Source organism: Sceloporus occidentalis, unplaced genomic scaffold (genome assembly GCF_023333645.1).
Source record: "Sceloporus occidentalis isolate IW3139 unplaced genomic scaffold, rSceOcc1.0.p SCAF_3, whole genome shotgun sequence".
Classification (NCBI taxonomy): Eukaryota; Metazoa; Chordata; class Lepidosauria; order Squamata; family Phrynosomatidae; genus Sceloporus; species Sceloporus occidentalis.
Genome location: NW_028316983.1, coordinates 6,933,322 through 6,960,194, shown reverse-complemented (window position 1 = coordinate 6,960,194; position 26,873 = coordinate 6,933,322). Strand labels below are relative to the sequence as shown.

At 41.0% G+C, this 26,873-nt stretch overlaps 1 protein-coding gene across 9 annotated transcripts in view; it reads right to left on the bottom strand.

Moving 5' to 3' along the window:
* Positions 1-1,256: 1,256 nt before the first annotated feature.
* Positions 1,257-26,873, bottom strand: part of TPD52L2 (TPD52 like 2) — a 32,698-nt gene continuing 7,081 nt past the window's right edge. For 2 of the 9 annotated variants that reach the window (XM_089513553.1, XM_089513555.1), the window contains exons 3-9: positions 26,310-26,458; positions 21,478-21,537; positions 14,117-14,218; positions 9,574-9,600; positions 7,225-7,266; positions 3,885-3,933; positions 1,257-3,249 (exon numbers count right to left, since the gene is read on the bottom strand). In XM_089513553.1, the coding sequence (XP_089369679.1) occupies positions 3,154-3,249; positions 3,885-3,933; positions 7,225-7,266; positions 9,574-9,600; positions 14,117-14,218; positions 21,478-21,537; positions 26,310-26,458 (525 nt within the window). In that variant the 3' untranslated portion in view covers positions 1,257-3,153. Of the gene's footprint in view, positions 3,250-3,884; positions 3,934-7,224; positions 7,267-9,573; positions 9,601-14,116; positions 14,219-21,477; positions 21,538-25,019; positions 25,080-26,309; positions 26,459-26,873 lie in introns of all 9 variants that reach the window. The other 7 variants (XM_089513560.1, XM_089513554.1, XM_089513556.1 and 4 more) reach the window with 7 other exon arrangements.

Genomic DNA, 26,873 nt, shown 5'->3' with positions numbered 1-26,873 from the left:
AAATGAATTGATTTTCTTCCTATCCATTTTCTTAACTGTCCAGGTCTCACATGCATGGTAAAAGGGAATGCAATGGCTTGTATGATTCTAACTTTGGTGCTCAGTTGTATGTCTTTACATTTTAGGATATTTTTGGGCCTCTCCAGGCCATGTAAAACCAAGAGAATCCTTTTTCTTAACAGTCGCTATAAAAAAACCTCTCCTAGGCCTAAAATGGCACAAGAATGTCCGTGTATGCCTCCACATGCAAGGTTTTCATGCAAGGGACTTGGTAGGACTGCTATCCATGGCTACTGCTGTATTAGAGGTAGGCATGGATATGCAGTCCCTTTTTTAAATGGTCATTTCTGCTACTTGCACTGAAAACGTCGTGTGGCAGTGAGTTCCATGTACTGGCTATGCATGCTGTGGATATCCTATGTGTATGCTTTTGGGAGAGATGTAGGCCTCTCATTATTACCTTACTGCTATTTTTTCAGGATATGTGCATGACAGCCTGTGGAAAACCACTGGGTGCCCTTGGGCAAAGTCACACACTCTCAGCTTCAGAGGATGGGAACAGCAAGCCACCTCTGAAGACACTTGCCAAGAAAAACCTATGATAGATTCAGCTTAGGGTCACCATAAGTCGGTAATGACTTGATTGTACAGCACGCATGCATGCACATTTGGTAGGGGTACAGCACTCCAAAGATAATGTAGTCCCTTAGCTTTTCAGTTGCCCACTCCTAGCATAAGCGAAGAAAAGAGCCAAACATCAAACATCTGCTGGAGAGCCACAGGATTCTCATCCCATCTTTAAAAAGATGTACCTGAAAAGCCTGCTTTTGCTCCCACATCCCCTCCACTTGTCACTGCTGCACAGGATAGTCTTTCCATACTCTCCTCTCCCCCAGAGCCACCCAATGTGTCCTCATTTCCACGATCACTGCCAACTGACCTTCTTCTCTACCTCATTTCCATTAATCTGCCAACCCTCTGATCTCACCATCCACCCTTGTTCTTTCCATCAACAGTAGACAAAAGCCTCCCACCATCCCATCCGCTTTGCACTGTCGGTACATATAATTTGCCCTATGCAGCCACCCGAAATGAAGAGTAATCCCCTCAGAAGCAGCCTACCATGTCACCCAGTTAGTAGTGGTTGAACTCCTTTTGTAACATGTGAAAAGGTCAATGAACGACAAGGGCAAACAGAGCACGCACTCCTGGCAGATTTGCAAACAGTAGTAGGCCAGACATGAGGACAGGCACTCTGCTTTTCCAAAAGGATTATTTTATTGACAAAGTTTTCCCCAAATAGTCACCTGTACAGGAGAAACAGTTCAGTCTGCTCCCAGAGCTCCTTGTCCCTTGGGGCTAATTCTGCCCCACTTTCAACACTGGCAGCTACTTTGCCCGCACAACTCCAACACAGAGATGTCACACACTGCAGATTTTCCACATCTCCAGTGTCAGGTTTGCACAGCATGGGAGCCATCCACTAAAGACACAGGACAATGGGGAGAACTCTACAATCAGCGTTTTGGTGTTAAAGCTTGCTTCTCAAAGGGCCAAGGAGGAGAGAGGGACAAATTAGAGCTCGCTGCTTTCTACAGGTGTCAATGCTCTGAAACAAACAGCTTTACTGATATGTACTTGGGGGCAGTGCTAAACTCCCGCTGAGCCTCTAAGGCACCGAAAGGTTTGGATAACTTGAGAGGCACCTTTGCCTTAGGATTAAGAAGTTTAGGGGCCATGGTTGGTTCCCAGCTGTTTGAAAACATCCCCTGCTTCTAAGCACAGCCGGCATCCAGTGGAGAAAAAAAAGGGAGGCCAAACATGGCCAGATACCAGTGACCAAGACTGGATTGCAAAGGCTATGAGCGTAAAGCTTAAGACAAGGATCTCATCTCTGTCTTAAAAGTGTACAAAATGTTTCAAGGAGCAACCTGCAAGAAAAAGAAACCCTATCCAAGTGGAAGGATGTGAAGGGATCCTTAAGGATGGAGATCTTGTACCCCGATAGCTGTTGTCCTTCCTGAAGAATATTAAATGGGCATCTGCTTCCACAACTGTGTAAAGAATGGAGGCCTCAATCTAAGAGGGAGAGAAGCAAGTTCTACACACTCAGAGGAGAGAGAGAGAGTGTGTGTGTATGCAGGAGCACAAGCGGGTGTGTGTACAGTCACGCACCACTGAAATGAACACAAGACTCGGCACATCCGTATGCGGTTAACTATGGTAGGATGCAAGACTCCAGTGCTTCAACCCTTTCCCTCCCTCCCTCTCTTCACCACTGCCCAAAAATTTCTTCACACTATTTTTTTCCTGGAATATAAAAAGGTTATAAACAAGTAAAGCAGGTGGTGATGTAAGGCTCGTGTTTTCAGCTTCCGCATCCTGAAGGCAGACCGCCCCTAAATAGCGATGCTAAAAGCCGGTATGTTGTGAACTCCACTGCATTCCAAAAAAATAAAGATTCTGAGATTTATTAAAGCTAGAGAATCTGTGTATCAAGCTAAGCAGTTGCTAAATAGAGGTCCCTTTCTGGGTTCCGACAAAGGAAGAAGAAAATGTGTATTTTAAAATCCCCCCGCTTCTATATCTTAATGGACACCAGATATTTCCAAAGCTTTCCAGGGCTGCTCACAATTGCAAAGGAAGCAGCAGGAGTCATAAAACAGATGAAAGCTAACTAGTTATTCAGAAAAGGAGATGGAGCACCAATCAGAGCTCAAGCTTCCCTGTATAGCTAGCATATCTTGGAATTACTATTTCCATATTGCATAAAGAAATAAAAATTTTGCCTGCACATAGAGGGGTATGGGTGGGTTGGGTAAGAGGAGGCAAGTGCAAGCCTTTGGTGCCAAAAGGGCAAGTTTGGGTCACCTTTACAGAACCCCTATTGCTGATGTTCTTCCAGACAGGAAGGACAGCAAGGTGTTCCATCTAGAAACCTTTAGTGTAAAATATATATGTGTACAAAAACCGGTGTGTTCACTTTATTGGACCTGAAGAATCCAGCAGCAAAATAATGTCTACGTATGATGTATGGATCTCTCTCTTCAGAGTGGGACCTAGGTCCCCCACTTTTTTCTTTTTCTTTTTTTCTTGCATGTTGGGAAGAGCAAACGAAGGGGCTCAGGCAGTCAAGCACACTGCGCTGTAGACTTAGAAAGGTGCGTTGTCCTGGGAGGGCTTGTCGCCAGATGCCGATGGGGAGTGGAGCTCATCAGCACCGTTGTCTCTTCCACCCACCACTTTAGACTGTATTAAGGAGAAGAAAGCAGAGGGAGGCAAACAGGTTAGAGGGGAAATCTTTCTGCTCAGCCCACATTAGAACATCAAGCAGTATTGAAGTCAGGCATGCTTAGGGACGCAGTTCCAAATAACTAATACGTTTAAAGGGAACAAACAAATTAATGCAGAAATTGTGGCTGGTCATCTGCATGTGTAGTGGTTTGATAGGTAGAACAGCTAAGGAAAAGTCCAAAGTTGCTTCACACCCATCTGCAGTGAAGCAAAAACCTCCCCTTATCAGACATTGGCCAGGTGATGAACCCAGTTCTTTACATGTAACCTTGTCAACAAATCTAGGAAGACCAGTCTTAACTGCAACTGGACAAACAGGCTTACTGGAAATATGGACAGCTCTCTGCTTGGTTGTTCCGTATCAGCCTCTGAAACCTTGACTCCAACCTTTTCACTTGCCTGAGTGCAAATCCCAGGGCACAGCACAATCTGTAGAGAAGTGAGCTCCCAGGGTGCCATTGTACTGGAGTGTGACCAAGGACTAAGAGCCAGATGAGGCCCGGTAAACGAAGACTTGATTGGGAACAGCTGAGAAACATATTCCTTCCATGCATGGTAGCTTTGGATCAAGTTACAGGAAGGATAGTTACCTTTATGGTTCCAACTCGGTCTTCAAAAGACTTGAAGGTTGCAGAGTTTCTTAAGGGGAAGAAAATATATAAATGTAAGAGTCAATTTTGGCAGTGTATCAGATACTTGTATTTAGCATTTATGCTAGTCATTTGCTTGTATTGAGAGGATCTGGAAATCACTCAAGAACATTCATGGCTTCTGAAAAACTCAGAAGTAGTCAAGGCTACAGCAAATGCTTGGCAGCTCCAAACCTCACATAAATAACGAAATGCACAATTGTGATGGAGAGAAATATCAGAACTGTAACTAGTTTAAAAAAACTGTGATGGAGAGAAATATCAGAACTGTAACTAGTCAAGATCTTCAAGTTTAAGGGGTAAGTCCAAAAGTAGCACACAATTTCTCCAAAATGCAACCTCAACAAGAATGAGAAAATATTAAAATGATCCTGTGAAACATGAAAAGCACACCCATCCTTCGCTTAAGACAGTGCTTCTCAATTATTTTCTGCCATGCCCCCCCCTAGGAAGAAGAAAACATTTCGCGCCCCCCGCGCGACTGCAAATAGTATCATTTGTCTATAAAATTGTTATGAGTACACCTCTGCATAACAGAGCCTCACGCCCCCCCTGGGGGGCCCGTCCCACTATTTGAGAAAGGCTGGCTTAAGATAACTCTTTTAATATCCAGTGACCAGCCAAATACTGTTCTTTTGTATTACAAAAGATAGCACAATAAAAGGAATCTTTCCTTCTAATGAAAGCAAGTAATCTAGTTGCAATATCAGAATGGCAATGCTTGTTAGACAGTTTAAGAAATGGATGTCTGTAATTTGTCTTAACTGGAACATTTTCCTGGACACCACTATTATATTTTAACTGCCATTATTTTTTATTATTGCTGTTGTTGTTGTCCCATGCCTTTCTCCTGATCGTACAAGTTAAAGACAATACAAAAGCATTAAAACGTTAATACAAAATTTAAGAAACAATTAAAACAATTTTAACATGTCAAAAACATTACACATTAAAAATTAAAATGTATTCAAAACTCTATGGAAACCTTACAACTTGAATTACACAGCATTTAAAAGCCAAGCATTGAAAAACCCTGATGGTACAATGCTTTTACCAGCTGCTGAAAGAATAGCAGGGATGGGGCTATCCTGACCTCTCTGGGGAAGGAGTTCCAGAGCCTGGGAGCAGCCACCAAAAAGGTCATCAATGAGTGTGAGACGGTAGTGGGACAGAGAGAAGGGCCTCTCCGGATGATCCTAGAGCTCTACTGGGTTCATAAAGGCAGATATGGGCCCGATCTAGATGGGCCTTTCTGCTGCCTCCGTCACGTGCTAGGGGTTGGCCAAGGAGGCAGTGTAGTGGACTAGAGTGGAGTCTCCTTCCTTGAAGGTCTTTAAGCAGAGGCTGGATGGCCATCTGTCAGGGATGCTTTGATTTGGATTTCCTGCATGGCAGGGGGTTGGACTGGATGGCCCTTGTGGTCTCTTCCAACTCTATGATTCTATGATCTATACTGGCCTCACCCATAGCACGTGATGGGGGCGTCTAAATGGCGGTGCACTGTATACACGGGCGCCGCCATTTTGATGTGAGACCAAGCCACTTTAACTAGCTTTAAAAATGTTCATTTTTTTAAAAATGGGTTTTTACTATTCTTTTTTAAAAAAAACCTTTTGTATTATTATTATTATTAACCTTTATTTATTAAGCGCTGTAAATTTATTAACCTTTATTTATTAAGCGCTGTAAATTTACACAGCGCTGTACATACAATCTTTTTAATTGGACGGTTCCCTGCCCTCAGGCTAACTTTCTATTGTTTTGATTCAAACTGTTAACTTCATTGAGTTCCATATTGGAAGAAAGGTAAGACTAAAATAAAATTAAATAAAATAATTCAGTGATTCTTACTCTTTCTGATGATAGAGTAAACCAGCAGGGTTTCCCTCCCAATGTGCCAAAAAATAGTATATTTGTGCCCTCTAATAACAAATGTTTTTCTTTTTTGTGGAAACTTGCTGTAGCCTGTGGACTGGCATCACTCCAGAGACCAATGCTGTAATAGTAATGGAGCCCTTTCATGCTACACAAATAGCACTATGGTCTGCTATGACTGCATCCCATCAAACAATTCGGCTTGTAGTTTAGTAAGACACTCCAGCCCTCTGGACAATAATTTCAAAATACCCCTCAATAATAATAATAATAATAATAATAATAATAATAATAATAATATTTATAGCCCGCCTCTCCCCAGAGGATTGGGCCGGGTAACAATCAAAATAAAACATAGTAAAATGATAACACAATCCCTAAGCCACATTTTAAAATACAACACCATAAAAATCAGTTATTAAAATCGCAATAAAAATTACAGTAAAGTTTAATCTCCATTGCAATTAGGTGGTTTAAGGGAGAGTCAAAGAAGGCATAGTTGTGGGACAGTTGAGAGGGCCCATGTATTAGTCTGGAAATGGCTGCCGGAAGAGATCCGTCTTGATGGCTTTTTTAAAGGCCTCAAGAGATGTTATGTGACGGATCTCCTCTGGCAGGTCATTCCAAAGTTTAGGAGCGGCCGATGAGAAGGTCCTCTGGGTAACCACAGCAAGTCTGGTCTTCTTAGTAAATTTGTCCCAGAGGGCCTGAGTGTGCGGGGTGGAATAAACTACAAACCCCCAGATTCCACAGGATGTAGCCATGGCAATTAGAGTAAAACCATGACACTGTAACTGTTTAGAATAAAGGGTCCTGGTCTAGCCATCAAGGAGCTGAAGAAATAGGTGTGTGCTGGCTATCCAGTCAGAGGCCATTTCAGTTTACCTTGCCTGTGGTAGAAGGAAAGACCCATATCTGTGTCTGATTTGAAGGGGCCATCTCCATAAGTGTGCCTATTTTACAACACAGTAAAGTGTGGTGATATCCCTCCCCCACTGTTTCTCACCCATTACTGAAAACTTCTTTTAGTCTGGCAAGCTTTTCCTAGTTTTGGTAGATATTATTACTTCTTTTAAAAAGTTTGAGATGTTTAACTGTTGTAAATTGCTTTGCTTACAAAAACAGTGTGAGTACCAATTTTGAATCAGAAAGCTGGGATACAAATCTTTTAATACATAAATATATTGCTTTGCTTGAATTCTAACTGTATTTCATTGCTACAGTTTGCTCAAAGAACCTTGTAGAGATATAAATATAAGTTCTAAGTCTTACTAGTAATCGTTACTTCATCCAAAACCCTGAAGGATAATGCTGCACCTTCCCACCCCATCCAACCCACTCCTCTTTTAGAAAATACCAAAGCACCCATAGCAAACAGAGGTCTTGTAAAAGAGAACTACATTACCTCATAGCTGGCATACTTATCGAGTGGCGAATGGAGTAGCTGCTACTCGGAAGCATTAAGGGGAAAGCAGGAAACATTAGAAGCAATTAAAACCCTGAAAACCTTAAGACCTGATCATCTCTAGTATCCCCATTCACAGTTTATACACCAATTGCAAAGAGATTTGAAAGGCATCTTCACTGCAAGAGTGACCTCACAGCATGAAGCTTCCACCTATTTAATCCTTTGCACTCCCACACTAAAACAAGCTACATATACCATGTAAACAAGATTTCCATAGTCGTGCTATGAACAATCCATCCTAGATGATTCTTCCTCACAGATAACTACAGAAAATGTATTAAAAGCAAAAGAATGTTACTATGCTACACAAATAGCTTCTTGCCTACTGATAAGAAAAGTAGACACAAAATGTCGTTCTTTGCTTTGGGCTGTTAAAAACTAGGATGAGAAAATGATTAGCCAAGGCCATGAGCTTCCACATACAGCACCCAGTATATCTGCAAAGATATATACTGTACAGTAGTTCACCAGGGAACATAAGCTACACCAGTCACTGTTTTAAGGAGTTTACAATATGAACAGCACCTTTAACAAGGATATGACTGCTCTGGTGTGTAGGACTTTGATGTAACAGACACTATTTTAACTAAACTCTCTGAGTCCAGCATCCCATTGCAATCAAGGAAGCTGCAATGAGACAATATACACTACAGAAGAGACTGCAATTCTACTGCAAGGAGCCACCTTCTGTCTTTATTGGGAGCCAATCCTCCCACAGTGCATCATTTAATTTAGAGAAAAGCCTTTTAATACTGTGTTTGTCCCAAGAGACTTGGAATAGATGTGCCTGGCCCACAATCAAGGCCTGGAGTTACAGTTATAAAAAGAAAAAGACAGGGCAACACAATCATGTCAATGCTGCAAAGCAGAACAGAATCAGTGTGGCATCTGAACAGCCTTATTGCAGCATGTGTTGAAATCCCCAACTAAAATCACCACCCTGTTAGAGAAAAGCAGAGCAGGAGCCAAGTGGAGTCTCTAATGATGCATGCAGGGAACACTTTGCAGCTGTTACTGCTTCTGGTGTAGTTTTAAAAGTGAACAGGTCTCTGCCTTTTGGGTCAGGCTAGCAGTTCATTTAAACCAGTACTATCTAGTGCAGGGGCAGGAATCATGTGGCCCTCTGATGCTGGACTCCCAGGTGCCACTGGGAGATGCAGCCCAACATCACCTTACCCCCACCACTGGTTAGTGGTTCTTTTGGGCCTAACTATTCTCTCTTGATTGGTTTGAACCATACACAGGGAAAACATCCACAGGAATGAGATTAAACTCTTGTACTTACAGCTGCCAAATGCTTCAGATAAGTTCTTACATTTAACATAGCACACCCCAGAGGCCAATCTTCTACCCCTGAACTGCTTGGTATTTGGGAGCAAGAGATGCACAGGAGACTATGCAGCCTGAGACAGTCAAATAAAGCTCCTCTGTTTTAGCAGAGCAAGAAGCCTCTGAGGATTGGAGTCCCTTGGAAAGGTGCAAGCAGGGTCCACATGTAAGCTGAGCCAGCATTCAAGGGCTGGAGATCAGTCTCCTTGTTTGGAGATTCTTAAACAGAGGCTGGACGACCATTTGTTGAGAGTACTTTGTGTCTTCCTGAATGGCAGGGGGTTGCATTGGATGGTCCTTGTGGTCTCCTGAAACTCTATGATTATTTGATTTCATCTCCTGACTCAGTCAAGAGTCAGGATCACACTGCTGGAGAGCTCATGCATCTATCCACATAATGATCAGAATGCAGTTGGTGCATTATGCGGGTCAACTTTCCAAGGTTATGCAACAATGGCAAGCTCCAAGCAGCCTGTTTCTACAAGGCCTTACTTCCTCCACAACCATGAAGGCTTCCCAGAATTAAGGCTGTGCCCATGGCCTTTTTGTCCTACCACCTCTACAGGTTGAGTTTCTCTTATCCAAAACGTTAGAGACTAGAAGTGTTTTATTTTATTTCAGAGATATCTTGGAGATGGAACTTAAGTCTAAATGCAAAATTAATTTATGTTTCATATATACCCAATACACATAGCCCAAAGGTAGTTTTATACAATAGTTTTAGTAATTTTGTGCATGAAATACAGTTTATGTACACTGAACCATCAGAAAGCAAAGGTGTTGCTATCTCAGCCACCCATGAAAAAAGTTTTGGTTTTTTGGAATATTTGGATTTTGGAATTCTGGATAAGAGAGACTCAACCTGTACTTATGCCAACATACTACATTAACAGGATTCTGGCCCATCTTGTAAAATTAAGATTCCCAACAGATAATGTTACTTCTTTGCAGTCTTACCTAAAGGAATGTGAGAAGGGATGGGCCCTGGAAGAATCCAATGGCAGCAGAAAGCAAAAGCAATGAAAGAGAGAGCCAGTTAGATGCACATTTCAGACTGGCAAGCTACACAGCCTGCCTAGAGGAAAATTAGGGGGCAATGTTTGTTCAACAATATCAGGAGAGGTTATGCTCCTGGCCCCGGGCATTTACCATGCAAACATTCATACTGCAAAAATCAAACAAAGGCAACCTTTCTTTCTCTGCAGGTACATGGAAAACCCTTGTAGGAACCAACCACTAGAATAGCATGTATTGTGATTTCCTATTTTCCAGCCAGCCAGAAACACTACTGACAGGTTGAACAGGTTATCTTAATCCTATGGTATTTACTATGTAGCCTGCAGGACTATTTTACCTGACCTACAAATCTCAAGGTATGAAATTAAGTACTGAAAGGCCTTTGGGCAGAAAACAGAGGTAACAGTGAGGACTCAATGCACAATGAAGGATTTGGAAGAAGCTTGATGTTTTCAGCTAGATCTCTATACTCTATAGGGAAACACTGCCAGAAGCTGTAAAAAAATCTGTAGAATGCAGAGTCCACATCTCCTGAGGCTAGAACTGGAATTTTTAGTGAGATGAGTTAACAAATAAGTTTGGAAATCTTCGAAAAGGTAGATCATCAAGCAATTTTAGGGTGTCTTAATAAAACACAGAGCTGGTATCTGTTCTTCATCACTCAAACCCTTTGACTAACAAGACAGGAAGGCAATATCTTCAGAGCTTTCCTTCTTTCAGTCCTTGATTCCTTACAAGGCCTGTACGCTTGCATTTGCTTCTTGCTATTCCAACCAGAAAGACAAGGTTGAAAAGCCAATGTGTTAGAGATGGGAGATACCTGCACATAGCTCCCAAAGGAATCCTGTATGGCAACCTGTATGAAACTTCATATCCAATAAAAACCTGTATCATATAAGGACTTGGATCCAATAAACACAATGCACAGAAGTTAACCCTAGAAAGATTATGGCAGGCATTTTCTTCTTTTCCTCAGTGATTGTGTGCATCTGACTGAACAACTGACCCAATCTTCAGGGATAAAAAAAACTCACATAAAAAAACCAAAATAGGTCAGGCCAGTTTTTATTGGGCCTTTATCACAATCAGTTAGTTATTATGTCTCACATCTTGAGGAAGTTAGTCTCACTTTGGACCAAATTAAATCAATGGCTCTGGCCTAACTTCTTCTAGAAGTGACCACAACAAATTTAAATAAGTGATGTTCTACACAAAAGATCTATACAGTGCAGTGAGGTTATTAGCTTATCAGTAGGTGACTGAAGGAGATGACTGCTGTTTTAGTTAACCAAGATCAGATGTCCTACTTGTCCCTCCAAATTCACATAATCTTTAATACATTCCCCCCTTTTTCAAACAGTTGAAAAGCCCCTTTTGGGATCACACTTCAAACACACAACATTAGCAACATTAGAATACATTTTGCTTCCTAGGAGAACACAGTGTGGAGATAACAGAATCTCAACAAGGTTAACAAGAATGAGGCTGAAAAGAGAAGTCATTATTGCCTGTCCACTCAAAGGAAAGAGCTTCACCACAAAAATTCATCTCTGATCACATAAGTCAAGCATAGCAACGGAATTTGTCCTGGAAACAGATTAGATGAAAAGTTGTTATGAAGAGCAGAATAAGACAATATGGAAAGTATCTAGCTGCTACAAAAATCCGTAATTCATTGGCTGTGGCTTAGAGGGACAAGGGAACTTAAACACCAACATACTGGTTGCTGAGATTTAATGAACATTAATACCTGGGGAGAGGAAAAGCAGTCAGATCTGCATTTGGTGGCAGGAGAGCTAGACATCCTCTGTTCCTTTCTGGTTCTCTCATACTGTTAGCTGTTATCTTAAAAGGCATTCCTTTATTGGAATGCTAATTAAAAGTGAGTTCCCTCTGAGAATAAACTATCAAATTAGCTGTTTTTGCCTCTGCTACGTGCATTATACCCTGCAACTTGTTAGTATCCATGTCAGGGTATCAACCATACCAAACTGAATTTAAACTACTGTCTATAAAATGGAAACAAGATCCTTTTTTTGTATACAAGCTACATCAGTTTCAAGGAAAAGATAATGTAATAAAGAAGAAGGACTGACTTTCTGATAGATTTAAACATGTTCCTTTTGGAAAGAATAAGGACACCATTTGCTCACTCAAAGAAAATGAAAATAACAGTTTGTGAGAGGTGTAAGTAAGCTTCAGCCTGCTATTATGTGATCAGAGTTTGTCACACGCTTACCACACAGATATTCCCAGCCAGAGTGGGAAAGGAGAGGTCCTAGAAGAATTAGGAATGTGATCAATTAAGGGTCAAAATCTACTTCAAATAAGTATGTTTGTACACATTAAATTGTTTAATGCATAACTAAGCTTTATTGAAAAAACTGGTCATGGTTAGAAACACTGGCCATAATTCAGTATGGGATTTACATCTACCTAAACAGACTTACATCTGCAGGCAACAATTCAGCAATTTCACAATGTTTGCATTCAGCCAGGGGTTGCTGTGATGTTACTTCCAGCAGGAGAGGCCGGTCAGCAAAGTGGCCATTGCCCACTGATACCAACGAGCATTGAGACACCAAGTAGAGAGTACCAATGTGCATCAGCAAAGCCCAAAGCACATTGGGACATTAGCTAGGTAGTGCCAATGCACAACACTCTTGCCAGTGACGATATACATTTTTGAAATTCGCTTGGAAAGTTCTGTGGCACCTCTACTATGTAGCTAAATATGCACAAAGTTATGCAATGCAGACCACCATATAGCCTAGCGACTATTCCCAACAGCAGGGAAAGGAATAATTTACTCAGCTTTATGGATAAATGTGAAATACCTTCCATCAGTTACCTTGATCTGGTCACCTTCCTTTCGTCCTCCATTTGACCCAGATCAAGCAGCAGCTTTATATCTTTGCAAGCCAACAGCAGTATTATAATTAAGCTGTCATCCTAAATAACAAGAATGCTTTTTTTCTTCAAAGCGATCATTCGCACTAAGATTCTAGCCTGCTTTTGGCCCAGCACTGTAGATCTTTGCGTAGTCAAGATGATGGCTGCTTGTGTTTCCACACCAGCAGTTGCATCCATAATCCAATTGCAGTTGATTATACAAGGTACTAAAGAAGTCAGAGTACAAGAACGTGAACTATGTGAACTCCTGGACACATTACTGTAGCAGGAAGTTCTTATGTTTGTAGCCTGATTCTCACTGAACTCATTAAGACTCTTAGGACATCTGACTCTTTTTTTATGCCGCTGGACAGTGAAGAAATGATGGAATCCATTTTTAAAAAATGGCTATGTACCAAATGCTGGGAAATTTATATGCCAAAAGATAACCATTGTGAAGCTACAGAATTATATTCTGAGCCACTGTAATCCATTTTTGTTTCCAGTCATGCTGGATACATTTAGATGCATGCAAACAGGATTAAAAAAACCAAACTATTTTTCTTGGCTTTTGTTAAAAGAGCAGAGACAAAGCAATCAATTGTATTTGTCGACAATGAGGCTGAATGGCCACTCCACCCTCTTTACCTGCACAAACACAGACAAAGTAACAGTGACAAAAAGCAGTTTTTCAGTCATTTCAGGACAAGGTAGCAAGCTGCCGTCCCCGTTCTGAATAAAAAATGTTCAGAGACGTCATAGACCCTGACAGAAAAGTGCCTTAGTTGCCTAAAAGTAGCACAGAGGGTGTCTGTTTAAGGAGGGCACCTCTGTGTAAAAAGCCAGTCTGGGAGTCATGAAAAAGTAAAAAAAGATTTGTGCTGCTATGACAGGGCAGTTTTCAACTCAACAGCCACATTCCATTAAGAGAAATTCTCAGCGGCTACATTCCAGTAGTAATTTGAGCAAAAACGTGGAACCAAAGATACAGTGGTACCCCGGGTTACGAAAGTAATTCGTTCCGCCGCCGCTTTCGTAACCCGGAAACTTTCGCTAGCCGAAAAAGCCCATAGGCTTTAATAGCGAAAGCCACGATTCCGTGTGAAATCGCGCCGAAAAGCACCAAAATTTCTTTCGCAACCCGGAATAACCTTCGTAACCCGGAAACAATTAATTAAGTGAATTTCTTTCGTAACCCGGAAATTTCGTAAGGCGGCGCATTCGTATCCCGGGGTACCACTGTACCAGAATTTTGAGCTTGAAGCTCTTACTGCTGGTAATTGAGCCTTAGGAGAGCCATTTCAATTTTTTAGAATGAGAGTAAACATGTACAAAAACTGCAAAACTACTAAAGTATGATGTCAAGAGAAAGGTGACAGAGCCACCACTCATGGCTGAATTGGGACCCTAGTATGGCTGGATTTAGCCCTGGGGCCTGATGCTCTGCACCCCAGGAAAAAAAATGATCGGCTGAACTGCTTGTTAGTCCTATAATTAGGATGTTACAACCAGGGTTGCTTGCTCTTATTGTTAAGGGAATCATTTCTGTTTAGAGAGAAGGGAAAGAGAAGAAGATTGCTAGGCATCTTACCTCATATCTCCAAGTTTCCGGCTGATCACAGAACCGACATTGGAAAGGGCAGCTGAAGTCTTCTGGCCTGCCTGAGACAGTGTTTCTTGTGTCTTCTTGTAACTAGACAAGGAAAACAAGGGCTGTAATAGCTGAAGGCAGTAATTAGGAAGAAAAGGACTCAAGCAGCAAGGGAGAACACAGTTGGTGCTTGGAAAACAGTGTCGAGAGAAAGAAGGGAGGAGTGTTTTTGACCAAGGCATCTCTGTAAGCAAGCATCCCTTGATTATTATGTCTGCTTCTCTATTTCTCTACCAATAATTCATTTTGCAGACTTCAGGACAGTTGCCCAACTTGCAGAGGTCTCTGCAGCAAAAGAGGCACAAGGAGCTCTTTAGAGGATGCTGGCAAACTTCATGAGATGCACTTATCAACACCCTTGAAGTAAACCAAGGCACCTCAGAGTGAATAAGTTAGTTCAAATAAGCTCAAGCTGGTTCCTAATGCAATCATGCTGCAAAGCCTTGCTCATCACTTTTGTTTATATGCTTTTACTCATTGTAGTCAGGGGACCAGGAGAGCTTATCACTTCAAGTCTTTTAAATTTCCTTTGGGACTTTCCTCTTCTTACATCTCTACACTTTTCCTTTACACCATATAAAAAGCTGGTCCTGTCTATCAGAAAAAGACAGGAGGAAGAAGAAAAAGACAAGGAACTTTCAGGGCTAAAAGAGTGCAAGGACACCACCAGGAGTTTAGAAAGTATGGTTAATATTGATACATTAAACCAAAAAGAATCAGCATGGCTTTTGCCATATAAGGAAACTGTTTCCCATCAGTTACCATTAATTGATGTTGCTTTAAAACAAGAACAGTAGCAATTCTTATAACAGATAAATTACCTATTTATGGGATTTTTTAAAATCACCATTCTGGCAGAATAGTTGGTGTACTCTATTCTTTTGTTCTGAAATCCTGTATTTAAGATGACGCAGGAGATATTTAAGTTCCCAAAACATGACTGCAAGTAAGGAACCCATTCAAAATACTGGTACAGTGAAGTGTCTTAGAATCTCATATTCATGTGCTCATCAACATCTCTTGATACTAAGGCCACAATCTCATACACTTATATAGCAATAAACACTACTCAACTCAACAGAGCATATATCTGAACAGATATACAGAGATGTAGGATAGGAGTTGTTTGTGCATTCCTAATAAAGTTGGTGGAAAACACATCCGGAGTCCTGAAAAAATAAGTTGCAAGATAATAAATCTACTTCCATGCTTGCCAGCTCATCTCCCTTTAGTCAGCTGCTCTGGATATTTTTTCCACCCAGTCAAGCTCACAACTCAAGCACAGTATCAGGAGGTTCATTTCTCTTCACCTCTATACCATACTTGCTATTGAAAATTTCTGTCTGGCCCTCTCCCTCCCTCCCTCCCTCCCTCCTCTCTCTCTCTCTCTCTCTCTCTCACACACACACACACATACGAGACAGACACTCTCTCACAGATACATGTCCAAACATGAATCAAGGAACATAAGAGACACTGCAGACAGTGTCAGCCAGAAAAATCAGCAGTAGCAGAACACATTATAAACCATCCTGGGCACAAAAGTCTATTTGAAAACATGGAAATTCTGGACCATGCCAACAACTGTCAGGTCAGAATGCACAAACACTTGGACAACTTCAACAGGAAAGAAGAAACCCTGAAAGTAAACAAAGTTTGACTACCAGTCCTGCAAAATAGCAAAATCAGCACAGCAAATGCAAATGAGAAACCACTCAGGATCAGAGGCTTTTCCAGCAGTCAATGATCACCAATTAGCAGACACTAAACTTCTTTTGCATATCCTCCCATTCTGAGGCCCTTCCATCAACAGAAGAACAATACACAGATTAACATGGGAATCACTCCTCCCTACCCAGGGTCACACAGTGTGTGTGTGTGTGTGCGTGCACGCACACGCGCAAACACACACACACACACTCCCTTCCAGGACAGCATTCTCTGAAGATGCCAGCCACAGATGCTGGCAAAACATCAGGAATAAACTCTTCTAGAACATGGCCACATAGCCTGAAAAACTCACAAAAAACTATGGATGCTTCACATCCATGTTTACTCCTTATTTTGCAAGTAAGCATGGTGGAGACAGTTTTAAACCTGCAACCTCCAGCATTCCTCAGCATTGGCTGTACTAGTTAGGGACACCATCCCCAACCTACCACACTGGGCTCTAAAATGTATGTCTCCTTTTCTCACCAAGGCAGTAACCTTTGTTGACACTCAGCTCGAACATTTCAGGCTGAAGCTGAATGCTCATATTAAGAAACCTTCTTTTAGTGTGCATATATGTATACATATATGCATATATAGCAGTGGTTCCCAACCTTCCTAATGCCGCGATCCTTTAATACAGTTCCTCATGTTGTGGTGACCCAAACCCATGAAATTATTTTTGTTGCTACTTCATAACTGTAATTAAATAGGTGTTTTCGAATGGTCTTAGGCGACCCCCATGAAAGGGTCATTTGACCCCCAAAGGGGTCCCGTCCCACAGGTTGGGAACCACTGAAATATAGGGTGAGTCTCCTTTATTCAAAATGCTTGGGACCAGAAGTGTTTTGGATTTTTTCAGTTTTTGGAATATTTGCATATACATAATGAGATGGATGAGACCTAAGTCAAAACAGGACATTTATTTATGATTCATATATACCTTACACACATAGCCTAAATGTAATTTTAGACACAGTATTTTACATAAATTTGTACAATGAATCATCAGAAAGCAAAGGTGTCACTATCTCATGTAGACGATTTTGGAATATTTTGGATTTCAGAATTCAGGAAAAGGGAGATTCAACCAGTATACACACATATATGAGAGAGAGAGACTGAGACTACCTTGAAAGACAACTGCAATGACACTTCCTTTAACAGTTCAAAAGGTGACCTCTAAAGAATAAACTCTCCTAGCTAGTCTCATAGATTTCTCAGCACCATCTGTATCTGTTCATAAAGCTCTAAGCTTTTAGATCAGGAGTAGTGAGGAAGCTGGTTATGAATATGAAAAAATTCTACTGAACACTGGAAAAACTTCATATATTGCTCAGTACTGTAATGTAGCACCTTTTTTCTCATTTTCTAAATAAAAAGTTTTGACCACAATATTAAGTGTGTATGCAGGTAAACACATTATACATTCTCAGGAGCTGAGTATGTAATTCCTATTAGTGTGTTCAAGACTTCCCTGTCCTATCATAATTGGTAGAATATTACAAGGAATAGCTAGGAACTGTTTGTGGCTAGATTTCATACAGGCATAGCCAACTAATTTATCCTTACCTAAACTGTGCTCTCAGTATTCCTTGTCTAAGAAAGCCCTATGAAATTCAAACTGTACTCCGCATATCACAATGAACATCCTATAACAAACAGCTTAGCAATGCTGCCTCCATTTGTCCCTCAGAAGTTGCCCTTGATCTTGAAGCGGTCATCCAGTAATATTCTGTCTGTGGATGCTTCCACCAAGATGTGTTATTGAAAGGTAAACATACATCCCACAGAACTGGGGCAGTGAAGTGGTTTAAGTGTTGGACTAGGACTGCTGTAAACCTGGATTCGAATTACCATTAAGCTGTGAAAACCTACTGAGCGCCTTCAGTTTCCATCAGTCAGAGTTAACTTGCAGGCATACAAAACAATTGTTAATACCTTCCTCTGTCTCAACAGCACATGCACACATTTCTTCATAACCTGGAAATGATGGAAGCTTCTAAGAACTGCACAAAATCTGTTTCTGTCACACACCAGGAGTTAGTTCTTGCTTCCTACTCTGCCAGAAGGCTCATAAAATTGCTTGTGCTGCCACAAGAAAGTGGTGCTTATTCAGCAGAAGCTTCCTAGAGAAAGCAAAAAAGGAAGTGCACAACCTTCAATCTCATCCTGTCTTCCTCTCTCCCCGCAGAGGCTGCAGCTGTTTAATGGAGATATATATATATATATATATATATATATATATATATATATCACATATACATACACACACACACAAACACACACATGAGGTAATTGCCTTGATAATCGCACACACCTTCAGCCCTTGAGGCGATGTTTCACTGAATGCACTTAGTGTAAATCTGACATGGAAAAACAGGGCAGCCTGACTAGGGGTGTTTTTAAAAATCAGGCTGGGAATCAGACTTGAATCCATGGAATCAGACTTCCTGTCCCCCTGTTGAGGAAACTGACTAAGGATTATAGAACTTCCTGCTTCTCCAGGACAAACTCAAATGAAACCTGACCAAAGTATATTGTTTATTAACTAGGAGTATCCAGAAGCCTGTAAGGCAGCTGTGGCTCTGATGAGTGAACTATTTGCTTATGTGATCAGTCAGAAGTAAGTGAGACTGTGTTTACTGAATAAAACTGTAGCTATATCTGCAAAATCTTTCCTAACCACAAGAGCGAGACCTGGAGACTGCACTGTGGAGTCAGAACAGCAAAATACTAGGAGGAATAAGAATAATAAAATACCATGAGTGAATTCTAATGGCAGTTCCAATTAGAGCAGTTCCATATAGTGGGCCTTTCCCATCCATGGTCTTGGTTCTGGAGGCTCACATTGATGGTAAAAACAAAGAAAACTGAAGCCCATATTAGTCAATGAGTGGCAACATGCACATACCTGCATCAGCAAGGTGTGTGCCTCCATTGGCTAATAGGGGGCTGGGTGATCCATGGGAGCTCCACCCCATGGATGGCTAACCTGTCAATACAGCAGGCTCACTATACAACTGTTGAATGGCAAGTCAACACTTATTTAAATTGTGTAACTCAATGGTTAGGACTACCAAAAGGATTTAAGCCTCTGTCTGCAGTCCAGTTGCAGCAGGAGTCTTGCTCCCTAAATACACCCATTATCCATACCTCTAGGATCAAGGACTATTAATTCCAAAGGTCAGTAAAGCTGTTTGTCAAAGTTAAGTTAACTTAAGAGGTCCTCTATCATTCAGCTTAACATCTCTAAATTACACCTGCCTGACTTACTCCACACTGGTAAGAACACACAATTAAGGAATTTGTGCTGAAGGCAACCAAGCAGAAGCACAGATCAGTGGTGGGTATCATGTGCCTGTCCAAATTTTACTGGACTACAACTTGCAACAGCCCTAGTCAGCAGTCAGGAATTGCAACCCAAGAACATCTGGAGGGTTGTACCATCCTCACACCACACTTAGATCCTCAAGAAATATGAACAGATAATACCTATATCTGTTATCTCTTATAAATAAATGAGAAGTGCTTCTCATTTATTTATTTATTTATAAGAGATAACAGATACAGATATTCTAAGCATATCTGATAGTAAGGGTGCCTGCATAGTTGTACATGATTAGCACAACCACAGTTAAACCATTTTTCTATTCAGGAGTTTCTCCTTCTAATTGTCTACAGTGGCTCAACTGAATATCCATTCAGAAGCTCCCAAAAGACGCTGACCACATGAAGCAAAAACCCAGACAATTTGGTTTGGTGGAGTGAAAAGAACATTGGGAAGGAGAAGCGGATGAAGCAGAGGTGGTTAGAGTAAAATCACTGCTGCACATGTGAAGCTGTGAGTTGGTACAAGAGCTGCTGCCAATTTTAAATTAACCTTTTTTCTCTTTTCTTCTTGTGAAGATCGTATTTAAAAAGCAACCTACAATTTTAGAAAGTAAGGTGGAAGTTGCACTCGGAGCACTGGAAAGAAAGAAACTGCCAGGAACATATGGCATACCAATAGAGCTCCTTCAATCTACAGGGAGAGAAGCTACTCTGGTTGTGAAAGCTGGACATTGATAGAAGTTGACAGGAAGAAAATATACTCATCTGAAAAGTAGGGTGGGAGAAGAGTTCTATAGATACTGTGCCTGCTAGAAAGACAAATAAATGGTCCTAGAGCAAATCAGTCCTGAAATCTCCCTAGAAGCCAAGATGACTAAACAGAGGTTGATGTACTTTGGCCTCATCATGAGAAGACACAACTCGCTAGAAAAGATGGTAATGCCTGGTAAGGTGGAGGAAAGTAGGAAAAGAGGAAGTCTGTATTCAAGATGGATAGATTCAGGGAAGACAGGGCCCTGACTCTGCAATTCCTGAGCAGGGTTGTAGATGACAGGGTGACTTGGAGGTCTCTCATTCATAGAGTCACCATAACTCAAAGTCCACTTGAATTCAGTTAACAGGAAGGGAGAGGTTACTGTGTAAAAAAGAACACTTTACAGCTCCACACAATAATATGTTCTGCACAAAGAGAAATCAACTTTCTATGAAATCCTTGATTTTTCAATATAAAGCAATTCACAAGAATTATTCTTCTTCATGTGGTTCTCCTTGATTCTTATTTATCATTTTTTAAAAGAAAAAAATCATTTATTTATTAAAATTTTGTTTAGTCGTTTTAGCCAAAACTTTCGCAGCAAAGCACAGAAATAGAAAGATTGTTAGTCCCAGTTAGAGTAGATCCACTGAATCAATGACAATTTATAAGTTAACCGTTACATTCTATTGATTAAATGGAAATCACAGCTGGATTTAGGCCAAAATAGAATACAATAAACTCCAGCTAAATGTAATAAAAGCTTGAAAGGATAACCAAAAGCACATGCTAAAAGAGTAAAACATCAAAACCACAATTTTTTTAAAAAAAAACAGCAACATAGATAGAAGCTCTTTCTATTTGTTAGGATATGGAGACTAAAGCCCTCATCATCTACCACCTGTCTTCTGCAATTTCAGCAGAGCTCAGCTCTGAAAGTTCTTTTTCAGACTACAAGTTGCAATGGACCTCTTTTAGAGTATTGGCCACATTGACCGGGGGATTCTGGCAACTGTCTCTCCCCAAAGCGGATGTTTTCAAAGCTCTGACCGCTAAAAGCTCACAGTAATATGAACTAGAAACTTGCATTTGTTATAAATGGGAAGCAGATTTTCAAGAAGCCAAATTCTGCACTCACTGCTGCATCATGTTCCTAGTGTGCTCCCACAGAACTGCAGCCCACACATAATAGATATGCTGACTAACTAGCTTTATTCCAGGCCTACAGGCAAGATAGTTCAAGAACAAATGATGCTGATAATTTCCAAACAACACTGGGAAGTTATTACTCTTTGGTTCCTAAACGTTCCAGAGAAAAGGTTCATCATCCCCGTTACTTGCATCTAGAATCATCCTCCCCCCACCATTCTTGATTTGTTAGCAAAACAAGCAGCATTTGCAGAAGAGGAATGAAGCAGATAGGCAGTGCAGGGAAAGGAACTGTTAGGTGGTATGCTACTGTATAAAGGGAATGGGAATTATTGCTAAAGGTTAAGACACTCACGCTTCTGATTGGGTTAATTTCTCATTCCAGTCCTCCAGTGTGCTGCTGGCCGAAACATATCTACAAATACAATGGAGGTTAGAAACGGGAGAAATATCTTATTTATGTATATATCTAGCTACAGGCTCCCTTTCAGGGCATAGTTCTCCCACACCATTCCAGATAAAAGTAAGGCTGAAACAAACCCTGCTCCAATCAGCAACTTTGCATTTTTATATTTTCTGTCTCCAGTCAGAGTTACGTCAAGGTGACACCCAACCTGTTCACAAGTTGAACTGGCAAAGGCACATGGAAAAGCCTAGTACATGGTTATAAATGGGACATTCCTCATTTCTCTTTAATTTCCAAGTATAGTCACCTCTTTTTCAAGTGTGAGAAACAAGATTAAAAAAAACAACACTCAAGACATAGTCATTCTTATTGTAATTAGACAATACAACCAAAACCAGTCTCTAGGGGTATCCAAAAGCTCCTAAGAACACCAGTTGCAATGCTTTTTCTGCAGCATCTCAGGAAACAGAGTGAACATTTTTATCTGAGCAACGGATAAAGTCATGCTATGGCTAACATAAGGCTCCAGCGAACTCTCACAAACATCACACACAACCATCCATAAAGAAAAAGATCAAACTATTTGGGCAGGAATAGCTTGAAAAGAACACACAGATGGTCTTAAACTGAGTATATCAGCCCTGTAAATTAACCAATGGAAGCTACTAGCCTGATTTTTATTCATAAGAAGGGCTAAGCGATCACAGGGAGATGAAGACACCCTTCCTCTAATAAACCTTCCTGGTGCTGGAGGGAGTAGGCTTGTGAAGAAAAAATAGTGGGCTGATGTTGGGGACAGAAACAGATATCTTAGTCTGTATGCTGAATTTGGAGAGGGGGGTTCTTCTGCTCTCACAGTTATCACAACAATCCAACAAAGGTTAACAAATGAGGCAGAGAACATTGCATCCCTCCTCTGCTAGATTCTTCCCTCTCCTGTATGCAACTCCCATGATGAACTGGCAAGTGGTTAAATACAAGTCTAAAGCACATTTTAGATAGTTAGACACCCAGTCATTGTGTGTGTCATTCTCTCTCTCTCTCTCTCTCACACACACGTATATGTACAGTCAACCATGCCCACACACACACATTTGTTTCTCCATACATCCTCCCACTCACATAACCCAGCAGAACTGCAGCAGGTTTGTTCTGCACAGGTGAAAACTCAGAGTGGTAACTATGACACAGCAGGAGCTACAGTTTTCCACTTTTACCTGGAAAAAAAGGTAGAATATGCTTATAAGACTAACAAATCTAGGCATACATGCTGAGCAACACACGTCACCAAACTGAATGGTGCTTTGAGGAAAGGTGCACAGACTCCCTACTTCTCTACTGGCTTGAAGGCCTACTTTGAAATGTCACTACCATATATTAGAACAGGTTCCAGGCACCATTCCCCGACCAGCACAAGACAGGAGCTACATTCTCAGCAGCCATTTCACAAAATAGAACTCCAGTTGCCACTCTTCCTTTGTAAAGCAATACTGGAGAGGTTTGCAGTGGCGATGGGTGGGGGTACATAAAACCTTCTCATCAGGCCAGGTTTCTGGTAAGCATTTGCAACAGAAAAGTAGAGGACAAGACAAGGATTAAACATCCTTCCTCAATAGTTCTCTGCAGCAAAACATCTCCGCCCAATACCATATTGTGTGTACCTCTGCATGTCACTAACAGGTGGAAGGCTTTGCACCTATTATTAAATACTGAACAATGTATAATATGGTGTGTGCATGTGCCCTCAAGTTGCCTGTCAATTTATGGTGACTCCATGAATTTCATACAGTCTTCTTAGGCAAGGAATACTCAGAGGTGGTTTTGCCAGTTCCTTCTTCTGATATTGGGTGGTGGCCTCCCATCCAAGTACTAACTAAAGCTGATGCTGATTTACTTCCAACATCATGTGAGATCTGATGCCTGTAGGGTATTTAGGACTGTGTATAATATGCACAACCATTGTGGTCTAGCAGTGCTGGACTATGACTCTGGAAACCAGAGTTTGAATCCCTGCTCAGCCATGGAAACACACTCAGTGACCTTGGGCAAGTCACACACATTCTGTTCTAGAAAATCCCCATGATAGGTTCAACTTAGAGTTGCCATAAGTCAGAAATGACTTGAAGGCATACAATAACATACTAAGAGAACAATATCTAGGTTGGATTTCAGAGTGTCATATGGCAAAGTTTGCCCATGGAATAAATCTGTTTTCCAGAGAAGATAGAAGATGTCTGGTCTTTATAACTGGATATTGACCATGAGGTTGGAAGTAGGGTGGTGTTGCTTTTAAAGCATTTTTTAACTCTAAGCATGCTATGCAATGCTATCAAGATTCAGAATTTATAGTTCATGGTGTAAATCCAATGTTAGACTCATCTAAAGCAGACCTACTGAACCAATTACAATGTCTAAAATCAACACTAAAGCTGCAGTGATTCAACAGGTCTTCTCTAATAGGAACAAATTGGCTAGATTTAGGCCTAATAATTTACTTTCATACAGATTTGCATAAATGTCAATCATTTTAGCTAGCGATCGGGGATTATGTTTATATTCTGTGTTCTAGGTTTATTAATTTGATACTATATAATTATATCCATGTCACACTTTGTAAACATTTGTATCCTCCTTTGTTAACTCTGTCACCTGATCGCAACATATAAACACACACACACCACAATCAACCAATATACCACGCAAACAAAGAAGTAACAGGGTCTTGACAATTTAGCTGGCTGTGGAACATATTGTTCCAGCCCACAACTGAAGCCAAAGTCTGTGAAAGGACATATGCTTACCACCAGCCATTCATACAATTACTTCTCCTTCCCTGTAGTATCCTCTCAAGTATTAGATTTTAAACAGTGTGGTCCTCCGTAGAATCTGTCATGCATATGGCTGGCATACCATCCAACTGTTCCAACTGGACAGATGCAGTCCCTCTGTCATCCCATCTTTTTGGTCTGTGCTCAATTAACTCAGCAAGGGGGTGAATCTCAAGCAAAAGCAAACTGCTACTTTTGTTTCTCCTTACTAATAACTTTTTTTCATCTTGACCACACTCTGATATCTCTAGGTGGCATGTATGCCAGTTTTTATCTGTAAAATATTGGGAGGGTATGCAGTAGTGCAAGTTAAGACAAACCATTCAATTTTGCTTGATGGTCCAAATGTAACAAAAGAGTACTTCCTAGCTGTACTCTCATCATCCACCAACAGGTTTTGGTAACTGATTGGAATTTTCCTTTCTCTGCACAAGAGTGTATCAAAGATGCCAGCAAGGTGTTTAATCCTGGAGACGGCCAAGAAGAGTCGATGAGCAAAGAACAAGATTTAACGTTAACAAGCAAGAGGTCTGAGTGTGGCCCTTTGCATCCCAAGCACACAGCCAGCTTCCTCTGTGACCAAAAAAGGAGGTGTGCAAGACAAGGTGGAATACAGAGAGAAGTAGAGTGAGGCAGTGCTTGGGAGATGGGAGAGGCACTCACAGGTCCGATTGCGTCACTTTCTCATTCCACTCTCCAAGTTTCTCAGAGGTTTTCACATAACTAGAAATAAAAACCTGGGGGTCACAATCACACTTCAAAAAGAGGGGAAGATTTCAAGGATAAGACAGTGATGAATTACTGAGTGCTCAGACTAAGAAATGGGTAAGTGGTAAAGCTTGGAAGATTTCCTTCTTGAACTACAATTCCAGAAGCATCTAGGTTGTTTGGGGAACTGCACCCTCTGCCAAAGTAATTTTTCCAAGCGTGGTCTGGGCCATATGCCTGCCCATGGAGCTAAGATTTAAACATTCTTCAGGGCCAGGAGATAGTGACTTAAAGTGTTATCTGCAGTTTTGAACCAGGCAGTGTGCCTGCAGTAAGCATGGAACACTGATTATAATTAGAAATCAAAAATAAAACAACTACTGTAAATAGAGAGCACAGAGAAGAATGTGCACTGCAAAACCAATTTCAAGAGTCACCTGTTCCTTGGAGACACATAAGTCTAATGGAAGATCCACAAAGTCAGTTACAGGTACACCTCACATAACAAAGCTTTTGACAGCAAAGCTGCATTTATAAAGTCATTTTATGCCTGATCAGCCCCCATCACCTTTTATCCCTTGTTTTCTATGTAGCCCAAGTTTTTTATCAGCAGCAGCAGCAACATTTGTAAGATGGTGAAGGAAGGCTGGAAAAACACAGACTTTCAATGTTGGGTTGTGGCAACGTGTCTGCAGTGATAAACAAAGCTTCATATGGCAATGAGCAGGATCATACACTACTGAAGCTCAGTATGACGTCCTGCAACTGGTTCAGGTATTTTGTTTATACTTATGCAAGGCTTACCTCACCTGGCTGTTACATTTCACATATGCATATTGTTCATTTTGAACAAAGAGTCTGTTGAAGCATGTTGCATGGCTCTTCTTTTTGGTGGTATAGGACCCTATCCTTATTCTTTCCAAGTTACTTCTCTCTCTGGTGCCAAATCTTCTGTTAAAGAAGTTATGCCCATGAGCATATCTGCTTCATTAGCTGAGGTATACCTGTAATGTCACACAGCATAATCCAAGAAAGCAAAGTGTCCTATTACCCCAAGTGGGCTCCTTTTTCTATGAAGCTTCATGCAGTAAGTCTTCAAGCCACTTTCACAACAAAGGAAGTGAACTCATTCAGAATTACATAATGATAACATTTCACAGACAGCTGTCTGTTAGGTAGATTGTGACTTCACTACCTAGCACAAACACACTTGTTTGGTTACTCAGAAGGAGGAAAAAAACATACGCATTGGAAACTTGGACATCATGCCAGCTTTTTGAGAGGTTTTGCTTCAGCCCATCCAAGGGGGTCAAACCCAGTTTTCTCTTCAGCTCTCCACAATGTCTCTCTTTTGCAGCCAAGACCTGGCGCAAGGTTCCAATTTCCTCTTCCACCTGCAAAAGAGGAATTGAGTTAAAGGTCCCTATGCTGCAGGACCAAGGAAACACTGGTCAAACACTGGTCAAACATCCTGGCCTCCAAGAGAAAAGACAACTTTGTAATATAACTTCATACACAAGGTAGTAAAGGAAAAATAAGTCTAGAAATTTTAGTTAAAAAATTGACTCCAAAAACCTGGATCGACTTATCCATGGGTCAATGTAAGTCCTGTACTTTAACGCCTATAAAAAAGGGAACCATTCCCTGAAGAAAGGCAAGAGCAACATCTGTCCTGGATGCACTGACGCCCTTCTATTCTCTCATCCATTCAGCCTTTAGTGTGATCACAACTAGTGATGCCTGCTGGAATTTTCTAAGTTCTTTGGCATTGTTTTCCTTTGCTTCATTCTTTAGATCCTTGACTTATCC